The 12,500-nt window shown below is 44.9% G+C and overlaps 1 protein-coding gene across 1 annotated transcript in view; it reads right to left on the bottom strand.

The window, feature by feature from the left end:
* Nucleotides 1–12,500, bottom strand: part of il1rapl2 (interleukin 1 receptor accessory protein-like 2) — a 79,600-nt gene that overhangs the window by 30,883 nt on the left and 36,217 nt on the right. Inside the window, exon 4 of the mRNA XM_076143437.1 lies at nucleotides 7,538–7,612. Within this exon, the coding sequence (XP_075999552.1) occupies nucleotides 7,538–7,612 (75 nt within the window). The remainder of the gene's footprint in view (nucleotides 1–7,537; nucleotides 7,613–12,500) is intronic.

Below are 12,500 nucleotides of genomic sequence, written 5' to 3'. Positions count from 1 at the left end.
GGTTTGACGAGCCGGGGGAGCTACAGGAGGCTGGACCCGATTTTAATTTGCACGCATGGTTTGAGGCACTTTCCGACGTTGTTGTGGGATTTGGATCTGAGGTCGCTTTCACTCATCTTCATCATCTTATCCTCTGTTAAAGACGCAATAACATCACTTTGATCGGGACAACTTCAGCTTTCTCTGTTATTTAATACGGTGCTCAAGGAACTCTTTACCCTTCAAACTTTGAGCAAAATGCGTGTCGCTGCTGGTCATAAAACATGCACCCACACACACACACACACACACACACACTCCTCCTAACCTCCTCACCTCCATTACAGATGGAAAAGTGATAGAAACAAACTATTCCACTTAAGATCCTTCATTCTGCTCTCTCCTGGGAAGAAGTGTGAAAATGTAAAGAGGGGATAAACCCTTTGGGACCCAACACACCCAGACACACACCCACACACAGACACACACACACGTATAAAAAATCAATACATAAAGTGAAAAAGATGGAGAAAACAACCCTAACCTTGTAACGGCCGTTTCATCTTGATTCTCTTTTTATTGCCTCTTTTAAAAGCACACACACACACACTCTCACACACACACAATGAAGCCACTGTGACCAACCAAACTAAGGTGAATATCGTCAAGCCCAAGATACGATTCAACCTCACATCACTTAACTTTGCACACCGGTGTGCTTCGTGTTCGTGCATATTTAAATTTTCTGATTTCTATTCCTTTGTTCTGCGTTTGTACAGAAGTCGCAATGTGGAAATTCGCCTTTCTCATCGCTCAAACTTCTGCATGGCATCGGCGACTCAAACCCCTGAAAGTTTCCTGTGAAAACACCTCAAACATTTTTGTATCATGTCTGTAACATGAAGGTGGACGAGGAAAACCCTTCACTTACTGGAAATCCATTAATCATTTCACTCTCTCTCTCTCTCTCTCTCTCTCACACACACACACACACACACACACACACTCACACACACAGAGTCGCGCTCCGGAGAGGATTTCGACTTAACAGAACTTCAATCCTGCCTCTGCGGGACTCTCATCCCACGGAGAGAGAGAGAGAGAGAGAGAGAGAGTTTGAAGAGGAGAGAGTAAAGAGGGAGAGACGGCAGGAGGAATAATTAGTGGGTGATGGAGACATGGAGCTCGCTGTGAAGCAAAACAGCCAGGAATTCTGCTAACGACCACAGAGACATGAAGCCGCAGAGAGAGAAGAGTCCATTACAAACCTCCATTAGAAAGCAGAAGGAACAGAGATGTATCACAACTGTTGAAGTTATTCCAACAATTAACATCCAACTCACACTCGCTGTGCTTTAGGATTCACAGAGGCTGAAGAAAATAATGTGAAGTTACAAATCAGACAACTTTGACTGGGGGAAGCAATCAGGTTACCATAGCTACGGTCACACACAACTCACTGTCACAGGCTCCTAAGACACTTTTCACTTCCTGTATCTAGTTTGGATCGCATGTTGTTGTTCTATTTTCACTTCTAATCGTTCTTAATACTCATTTTCCGGATTAGAATCTTCTTCTTTTTTCATTAATTGCTGGTTTTGTGAAAGCTGAGATGGAAGAATTTTGTTGATGAGTGTGTGTTTGTGTGTTTTCCAGAATGACTGAGCGAGGGAGAGAGACGAGAGTAAGAGGATAGAACGCGTAATTGGATTTTGCAGTGAATGGCAGGAAGCAAACAAGAGAACAACGATTACATTTCATGTTTCTGTCTGTCTAACAAATCACAAAGCAAACTGTGATGGAGCTCCGTCCTTCACCAGAGACACAAAACTCCACACACAAGTTTGTTCTTCGTCTTTGATCGCCTGCTAACATCCATCGTGGACGGACGGACGGCGGCCATCGATCCCTCACGTGTCACACACACACACCAGCTCAGTGTGTGTGCCTCACTATATCACTTCATTTTGAAATCGTTTCATTCTGTCGCTAAATTAATCAGGGAAACTAAAAATGAAAAACCTGACTTGGAGATTTTTGCTGTTGTTGGAAAATAATGAATATTTAGAACCTGAAAGCATCAAGATACAGCAGGAAGTAATCAAGCGCCTAAACAGAAAGAAATACACAAATTCTACACAGTAAACAGCGCCACACACAGGACACGGCCCTCAAGGGTCAGAGGTCAGGGTCAGGGTCAGATTCAGGGAAGCTACGGCCTTTCATACTGGCTCAGTCAGTCAGTCAGTCAATCAATCAATCAATCAGAATTTGAAGATATATTGATTATCGATTCCTAAAGAGCTTCCTGATTGTGGGCGAGGTAATCATTGGCCTTTGAGCTCCGTCAACCAGATGAAACTTCCTGATTCCAACGCGTCTCCTGCTTCCTTCTGTCTCCTGCTTCCTTCTGTCTCCTGCTTCCTTCTGTCTCCTGACGCACGTTTGTCACATTTGTGTCAAGTGGCGGCGGTGGCAGCAGATCTGCCGTCTTCATCCCGGCAGGTTAAGAGACACTTGACCTGCTTGACCTGGAGACGGAACTCAAACAAGTTCAATCCCTCGGCTCATATCAGGCCAGGATGTGAACCGCTGACCTTCCACACTCAAGCCCTCTTCATCAGACTTGACTGGTTTATTGGTCAAGGCTGGAATTCTTTTGCCCCGGTGAAACAGATGTTACACCGCCGTCTCTCACCCTCTTCGTCTCTCCCTCCCTCCCTCTCTCTCTCTCACACACTGTCTCTCTCTCTCGCTCACCCTCTTCATCTCTCCCTCCCTCCTCAGTCAAGGTGAAAACAAAACCCGATTAGCATATTCATGAGGCCGCCAGATGACAAATGAAAGCCGGAGCGAAGAGAAGGAGACAAATCCATTCTTTATCGCTCTTTCATCGCGTATCGATCATTCTCTCAACCGCAATTATTTGCCCAATCCCTTTGTTGCTCTTTATCCTCCCTCACAACTTTCTGCATCTCATCCGCTCTTTCCATATCTCTCTCTCTCTCTCTCTCTCTCTCTCTCCCTTGTCTTTCAACAACCTGTTTACATGAAACAAAAAAAGGCAGTGGTGTTGGTGTGCGTGTGTGTGTGTGTATGGGCCTGAGTTTGCTCATTATGACACACATCACAAGAGAGAGAGAGAGAGAGAGAGAGAGAGAGAGAGAGAGAGAGAGAGAGAGAGAGAGAGATGGACAAACAATGGCAGCAATTAAAGGAAAACCTTGATTGATGAATCATTTTCCCTCCATTGTTTTCCAGTCACGAAAAACTCTTCTCTTCTCTCCTCGCATCCCTTCCTCTTCCTCCAATCCTCCTCCTCCCTTCCTGCCATTTCTCTCCCTCCTTTTCCTCCTCTCACTCCTTTCCTTCACTACTTGTCCTCCTTCCTACCTCCTCCCTCTTTATCATCTTCATCCTTCCTTCCTACTTTCCCCCTCTCCACCCTTCCGTTTCCTGTCCTTGCTTCCTTTCTATCCAAACACTTCCTGCTTTCCCTCCTTCCCCGCTTCCTTCCCCTCCTTCCTTCCTCTCCCCCCCCCCCCCTACTTCCTTCCATTTGTTTGGTAATTATTACTTCTCAGGAGTAATTAAGGCGATGAGCTCATCTTCACCCCTAAATGAACAAGCAAATAAATGAATAAACCCAAGCGTGTGATTATTAGAACAGATCATTTGACAGTTTGGATCCTTTGTGTTCCGTCGCTCGGCTCGGAATTTCAAGGCCGGCGATGACGAACGACTGCGAGCACAACAGAGTCGCTCTCACGGAGGGAAATCAGGAATGTAAAGACCTTTCTTGTGTTCATTCTCCGCCCGGCCGCCGCATGTTATCGCTCCCTGACAGTCTGAAAGAGAATAATGACGCGACGCGCCGCCGTCCTGAAGAGAGAGCCGGCCGGTCGGACAAAGAGAGACAAAGAGACAGTAAGAGAGATAGAAAGTGACAGAGCGGAGGAAGACGGATGGAGGGAAGGAGGGAGAGATAGAGGGAGACACACACACGTCCCCGGGACAGGAGGGGAAGACAGACGCAGGGAGATAAATACAATGAAGACGAAGAAAGAGAGAGAGAGAAGTGTGTGTGTGTGTGTGAGTGTGTGTGTTTGTATGCGCTCGTCTGCTGAGGTGATTTACACGACACTTTTTTGATTTCCCAGAATGCTTCCTGTGCGAACGAATAAGCAGTGACAGCAAAGATCAAAGAGTTCAAGTTTACCAGCTAAAGACTTTTGAATCCAGAGTCCTGCACTGTGAGGCGTTCAGGGAACTGCAGTATCTGTGCGGGCGCTCAGGGAGAGATGGAGGTCCTGGTGCAACGTACAGACGGATTCTCGTCACTGTTCATTATTAGAAGCTTTAGGCTAAAGAGCCCTGCAACCAATCACAGCTGATTAGAATGTAGAATATTCATTTTGTTGTTGTCAGCGTTGATTATAATCTCTGCGTTGATTGCAGGCAGTGGAGTGAAGGAAAGGACTTCAGTGTGAGGATCGGCACTTTTGTGGGTCTTTGTGTGTCAAAAACAAATTACTTTTATTATATAACAACATATCTGACACTACTCACAGACAGAAAACTTTTACTCCTCTACTTTTGTCTAAACTTTGGAGTATTTGGTTTTGTTTAAACTCTATTTTAAGTACAGTGACGATCCAGAAATGAGCTTTGATACTTACTCAACATTAACAGGAGCAGCTATATGACTTTTACTCAAGTATTTCTTATCTATCATGCATATTTTACTATGAAATATCTCTACTTGTACTCATGTACAGCAGCTTCAGGTCCTTTATGTCTCACAGTCTGGATACTGACCGTGTTTCTCCCTCTAACTCTCTGTCAGTGTGACTTGTTTGACAGACGGGTCCTTTGCTGCTCTCAGTGTTCAGACAGTTTGTATGTTTTGTTGTTGTTTTTAATTAAACTGGGGCATAATGAAGTCTTGAGTTAGAGGAGCGAGCCGAGCTTCATTAGGCTCATTACAGAGGAGCTGAGTCGGCTCTGCTCCAGGCTGCTGGCTGCAGGAGCCCCGAGGTGCAGGAGGCAAGTTTAGCTTTTAATACAGGGAGTTACACTGTGTCAGTATGATGCACTCATGTCTTCATCCAGTCAAAGGAAAGCAAGCGTCAGTGTGCCTGTTACAGTGAAACATGGAGCTTCACTGGTTGTTGACTTCGATTAGATTTGTGGCTGAGTGCATTAATAACACAAACCATTAGAGCAAAATAAATCATTATGTATTCTGACGTTCATTTTCATTTCCATTGTGGTGTTTTTCATGCGACAGGTTAGACACAGAGGCAGTTAGTGTTGCTTACGGCTCAATTTCTATCAAATAACAGTGGATTTCAAGACACACACACACACGTTTTCATCAAGCCTATTTTCATCTTTAACTTTTTACTTCCTCCTGTTACACAATTTCCTAAATTTTACATGCAGAAGGACAGGAAATGAACAGAGGCGAGGTGAGGAAGTTTACTGAGGCAGAAGGAATGAATATTACTGATCTGATACACACACACACACACACACAGCAAAGTTGGACATCTTAATTTATATTTAGACTCGTTCTTTTAAAGCATTTTCAGACTTTCAAAGCGAACCCAAACTGTTGCTTTGTGCTCTCACACCTCCTCCTCCTCTCTGCACTGGCATCGCTCCCCACGCTACAAATACCTCTAATAATTTGCGTAGAATACACACCTACACAGTGTGAGAGCAGGTTTATAAAGGAAGTGCAAAGTGCCTCTAAAGCAGCACCGGCTGCTGTAAAGCCTCCACACTTCTATCATGAATCTATCTTTAATTATGAGCTCTTTTTGGCCCGTTTCCTTTAGCTCACATCAGCATAATAACAATGAGCGTAATGAATTGTGTTCATAACCCAGAGCGTGAGGGAGCGATTGGAAAAGCAGAGGAGCAGAAAGGGACTCGGGGTGGGGGAGAGGAGAGGAGAGGAGAGGAGAGGAGAGGAGAGGAGAGGAGAGGAGAGGAGAGGAGAGGAAACAAAGGAAAGGAAAAGCAAGGGAAGGAAAGGAGAGGAGAGGAGAGGAGAGGAGAGGAGAGGAAGAAATGAAGAGTAAAAGAAAACAGGGATAAGAAGAGAAGCAACATAAAGCAAAGAAGGAGGGAAGGAGAGAGGAGGGGAGGGGGCAGAGGAGAGAAGGAAGTGAACACCATGTCTGAGGCTGCTGATGTAAACCTCCCTCAGGTTAAAACAAGATGATAATTAAAAATGTACCGCAGGGTCACACTGTGGCCGTGTGTGTGTGTGTGTGTGTGTGTGTGTGTGTGTGTGGCACTTTATGCATGAGCAAGTGTACAGTGTGTACTCGCAAGTGTGTGTCTCTTGCTGTGCAGCAGATTCCCTAACAATGTTATTGCTGTAGGTGTGTGTGTGTGAGTGTGTGGGGGGGCAGAGGGGCTGGAGTGCCCATTAAAGGTGTTCCTGCTGCAATCAGTGTACAGAGGCCTTAGGGCCTATTTGTTACAACATCAATCTGGAGTTAATGGAAACACACAAATACACACCGATAAACACATACACACACACACACACACACACACAAACACATTCCTGCCTACAGCATCAACATCGTCAGAGAGACCACTGAACAGCAGGACACACACATTGACACATGCGCACATGTATGCATAAAGGCACACACACACATACACACACACACACACAGCTGGCAAGGAAGTGAGCCAACAAGTCCCACAGCAGCAGAACACAACACACAACAGTTGTGTGCAGCAGCAGATCCTCAGCAGGCTGATAGGATCCTTCACTCATTAATACGGCTTCTGTCCTTGAGTTTGTTAAACTGATGTTGCATTATGAAGAATGTGTGTCAGCGACCGGTCTCGCCTCACATTCAGTAACACTTTGTTGGTGCTAAAGTCATTTTTGAAGTTGATATAAGCGAGCACAGAGAACATATGGACAGATCTGTTATAATGGATCATCATGGTTTCCTCTAAAGCTACATTTTCCCAGCCAAAGTTGAATCAGAGTGAGAAGATAAGGAAGTTCAGTTTCTCTGCAGGTTCTCCAAGTAATTTAGACTGAATACATATCTGTCCATAAGCTGCTGTTAATCACTGAGGACAGGAGATGAGAGAGCAAAGTCACAGCAGGAGGAGAGAGAGAAGGAGAGGGAGGTCCAATCTGTCACGGACACATCGCCCTCTTTACACTGACTGACCGGGTCTGATCTGTCCTGAGGAGCCTCAGTGTCCCTGAAGGAGACACCAAAGCCCACCAGGGAGGAAATGTAGCAGAAAGCAGGTTTTTCTTAGAAAATGTTCTGGAATTGTTGTTGTTTGTCACAATTATAATGGCATCTTAGCGGTTTAGGAACTATAAGTGTTTGAATGTGATCATCATGTCCTCCTTGATTCAAACACACAGTGAACACTGACTTATTTTGTAAACAGAGCATCACAGGACTGCACAAACCCTCTGAATGTGATCTGTGATGCAGTATAATAACACAGCAGAGACACATTTGGACACAGAGAAAATGACAGAAGGTGTGTGTGTCCTTACCAGGTGTGATTTCTATGGCTGTGTCTTGTCTCTCTGGAGGGAACAGGACCTTAGGGGGCTGCGTAGTCTGAAGAGCTGTGAGGGTGCAGAGGGAAACACAGGGTAAATAATTAGGAGTGTGTGAGAAAATGTCAGATATTGTGTGGACACAAGATGAGACATTATTTAAAATAACTGATTCTCATTTCTGTCAAAATAACATTGAAAAGGAAACTTGACAGTTCACAGATTTGATTGTTGGCAGACGGAGCTTCACAGACGGATCAGTCAGATCGGCCTTTTGTGTTTGCATTTCATTATGTTTTGATTGAATATGGTTTCAAACATCTCTAACTGCAATTCAGCTTGATTTAATTATTTATATGTAGCTATTATTTGAATATTGTGAACTTTAACCTGCTTTTGATGCCAGATAAAGGTCCATGAGATAATTAGGATGAATTCTCTTTCACACACCGACTTTCACATCAACACACTCCACTGCAGTTTGAACAAAGATCAACAGAAAGAGCGTCTAAACCCCGACAGTGAAGGTGAACAGCCACGTAATTTCTCTAAACAACATAATTCAAAAGCATTAATATGTATGAGAGGCTTGAACGCTGCCACATAATGAACTGGAGATCTAAATTAAAATGTCAATTCCAGCAAAAGCAAGGTTGAAGAGTTGGGGGAAGTTCTTTCACCGAGCGGCTGCACAGCAAACGCCATCTCAGAAAAAAAGGGGAAAATGACTCTTGGAAATCTATTTTCAACTTTGAAACCAAACTAAGTGAACCAAGCACTTTGCCTTAATGTACCGGCACTTCAGTCGATTGGATAAAAGCTCGTGAAGAGGTCGTACGCAGAGAGAGAGAGGCCAGGAGAGAGAGAGAGGGACAGAGTGGTGGAGAGAGACAGGCAGAGTGTGGAGAACAGAGACGGAGACAAATAAGTAGGTCTGCATTAAGGTTAGATTGATAAGTCGATTTATTGAGCTAAAAGGTTTCAGAGCTGTGTTGTCTCCCAGCAACCACATGGAGAACTGGATGTGGACTAGAAGTGATGACACGTCAAACATCATAAATATTATAAGGTAACAAGCAGTTCATGTCACAGTGCCATAGTCCTGTGACATCATGACTCAGGTAAGATTGTTCTCTTGAGCTGTGGCGCCATCCTAGAGCGACACCACGAGCTCCCCCGCCTGGAAAAGGAGCCCTCAGGAGAAACACCAACCATCAATCTGTACTCACCAACTTTCACTCACACACGTCACACTTTCAAAGATGCTGCCTCAGCGTGACTGCAGCTCGTCTCCCCACAGCCGCGGGGTTTCATCTCCTGGGTGCTTCTCTACTCCATCACCTGCAGTCATCCCCTGCCTGCTCTACCCGAGGCCCCTCTGAACCTCACTGCTCTGAACCTCACTCCACGTTCTCCTCCATCCAGCAGCTCCTCCCCTGGTGGTGTGTTTGTGCCTAACAAGCTCTGCTGCAGGGCTTGTTTGGACTTGTTTGTGGAGTTGTGCGTCCCAGCTGATGTTCCCCGTTACACCAGGCTCGTCTTTAGTTATTATTATGTTACATTATGGGAGCCCCGCCACACACACACACACACACACACACACACACACGCACACACACAGCTACACATGTTTTGTTTACTGCAAGAGAAACCCATCTTCCAGCACTTATCCTTATCCTCAGACGTCTAACATCAGACACAACTGCAGCAACAATGGCGTCATGCTCAGGAGAGACAATGGGTCTGGATCAGGTGTGAGGCAAAACATCCTTGGACAAAAACCTTATCTGAAAAAACAAATCAAAACGAATCAAGCAAGCCTTTCCAAAACATTTCGGAAGTTAACTGTTATTGAATTTCCCCTAAACTTCCTCTGATCTTGTCTTGTTTTGGAGGAAGCAGCAGATCATTGCGTCTCCGTCCAGCCTCTAAACATTCCTCGCCGGTTCTGAAGTGGTGATGACTGATCTCAGCCTCTCACACATCCACCGATAATGTATTCCCATTATTTCCGCCACAAACTCGACTGTGTGCGTCGCAGTTACACAAAGTACCTCTCTGACCACGAAATCACAGAAACTCTCCGCCGCCGCTCTTGATGTGCCAAACGCCGCGTGCCACCAATTCACACAGAGCCAGAGCCTGATGTCGCTGTAAGGAGGGACGAGATTGCATCTGCGAGTGTCTTTGTGTGTGTGTGTGTGTGTGTGTGTGTGTGTGTGTGTGTGTTAACCCGAATAACACATCTGAATATCAAAAGGTGTGTGGTGAACAGATGATGATGATGATGGGCTTGCCTCTTTTTTTCAGCGCAGCACACAAACACAAGCATGTAGCTGAGATCTTTGAACTTTCATGCCTCCGTTGAAAATTACCCCGCTGTGTGTGTGTGTGTGAGTGTGAGTGAGTGAGTGTGAGTGTATACTGGTTGCAATCTCCAGACTGATAGTGGTAATTTAGACAGAATATTCAGTGTTGAAGTGTTCCACCAAGAGGAAGGCAAACACATCGCTGCTCCTTTTAGCTTCATCGCTGCGTTTTCCATTTAGATTCCAGCGGCCATTATCCACCATAATGCCACTTTCCCCATTTCACTTGCGCACTTTCGCAGCTTTAACCTTGCGTGATCTAACATTCAAACGCTTTCGCAGCCCAGACGAGCAAATCATGACATAAATAAATGAGGAGACCCACAATGCAGCTGTGGTCAGCACGGCACAGCTTCATATGCAGGATTTAAAGTAAGAGTTGACCTTTTCCAGTACGATCCTGCAGTACAACCCAGTACATTAGGTCAGACAGAGATATAACGGCTACAGGGAGCACCGTGGAGCACACTGAGAGGAGACAAAGCTTGTTCCACTGAATAACTCATACAGAAAACTTAACAATGAACACGTTTCTGTAAGATAATGTCTTGAAAACAAAGACACAAGGTGCTGGAAAGTACTTTTTCTGAACACGTTGATACAATCTGATCTGATCTGACCTGATCATTTGATGACATCATTTGCATTGTAGTTGAGATGAATACATTTTATGTTAAACCAAATGCACTTCTTCTTCTACAGTGATCCAAAACAAACCAATGTTAATTTATAAAAAGATGTTAAGGACAAGTAGTCAAAGGAAAGCAGGAGTTGACTTCTGTTTATGTTTACTTGATATACAGTATAACAAGTGACTCCTGCATTCAAAACCTACATATATTTACAATCAATCTTTTCAGTCAAAGTGTTAGGTTTTTAGACTCACAGGTTTGATGATGTGTTCACTGACCTGCAGAGCGCTCTGTCAGTTTCTAGTGTTGAGTGTTATTTAGCGTGAAAGTGAAGAACAGCAGACGTGCTCAGCTTGTGTTGAAGTACAGTAACGCTGCTTTGCCACCTTGTTCTCTGTCTATAATGAGACAGTGTGTGTTCTGTAAATGAAATTGATTTGACCTTTTGGCAAATGATGAAACGTCTGCCAGAGCAGAGAGGCGGCAGACGTTTATGTTCAGCCCCGATGCATTTAGACTTTCACAGCAGGGTTTGTTTCTTCCTGTCAGAGACCGTTTGGGTTTGACAAATTCGGATGCAACTCGAAAAAAGAGAGAAGAACCCTGGAAGAAAAGAAAACCATTGCAAAACATCGATCTGACGCTATTAAGATAAATATTTGTGGCAACAGACGGATCCTGTTTAGGATCCGTTTAGGATCCTGTAACATCTCCTCATCCCTTTCTCCTCATTCTTCCTCTAATACTTCCAATCTTTATATTTAATATTTCCGTGTGTATGTAAGTGCAAGTATGTGTGTGTGTGTGTGCATGTGGCTAACTCACTGCATGTGTGTCAGAGCGTATGTGTTAATCATTCAATCTGCTAAATGAATGGGGAGTTAATGTGTCATGAAACACCAACACGTTCAAAAGGGTGTGTGTGTGTGAGAGTGTGTGTGACTGTGTGTTGCTGTGTGTGAGAGGGCCTGTGCATGTGTTCAGGCTCAGGGAAGGAACGCCAACAGTAAAGCACCCACGGACATGCAAATGGGCTGGTGTGGGCGGGCGGCTGGACGTGTGAGGATGTAATGTGCATCTTTAAATGAGTGTGAAGCAATAAACAAGTAGTGTGTCATCCGTGTGTGTGCTGTAATCTAATAGCAGACGCAGAGGAAGTTTGGTAGGCAGGGATGATGTCGCCGTCTGTGAATGAAGTTTAGGGAGACACCAAAAGCACAGAAACGCCTAAAATAAGTCATCTATCTTGATTTCTTGCAGCATTTCTTGCGATATCTAATTAATGACTGCAGAAGCTCACACACACACTCTCTACACGAAGCTGGATTTCTTTAATGGCTACGGCAATAAAAAGAAACTTAAACAAACATTGTGATGTCACAAATCACCCCGGCTGCTCGCTGGAAAGCCTCTCACACACACACACACACACAGAGCTGCACCGGTGGCAACGCTGACGCAAGTGGAGCTCAGCAGCATCACCATCATAATGATCTGCATTGTGTAAAATATGTTTATTCTGATGAAACAACCAGGCTTTGCAGAGCGCCGGAGCCCGAGGGCGGAGCTCACCGTGTGAGATCAATGTGCTTTAATGTGACCCCGGTGATGATGAGTGCACCTCACACACACACACACACACACACACACACAGTAGATCATTAGCACAGATACCATCTGCTCCGGAGCAATGCCACACTGGAGGGACACCCTGATGGCTGAAACAAGCGCTCTCCCTTAACTCCGCACACAGAGCGGAATGATTAAACACATAAATTAAAGATGAGCGGCTCTGAGGAGGAGGAGGAGGAGGAGGAGGAGGAGGAAGGAGGTAAAGGCTGCAGAGGAGGAGAAACAACACTTGATGAGCTGGAACATGACAGGAACCTGCTGAGCAAAGAGAACACCACAAAGTTTGTCGCGCACAAACACACATTCACTCCTCCCTTACACAGA

This window comes from Genypterus blacodes, unplaced genomic scaffold (assembly GCF_046128005.1).
Source record: "Genypterus blacodes isolate CSIRO-AG114 ecotype Tasmania unplaced genomic scaffold, CSIRO-AGI_Gbla_v1 ptg000024l_1, whole genome shotgun sequence".
NCBI classification, from domain to species: domain Eukaryota; kingdom Metazoa; phylum Chordata; class Actinopteri; order Ophidiiformes; family Ophidiidae; genus Genypterus; species Genypterus blacodes.
Note: the sequence above shows the minus strand (reverse complement) of the source record. Positions and strands in the feature narration are given on the sequence as shown.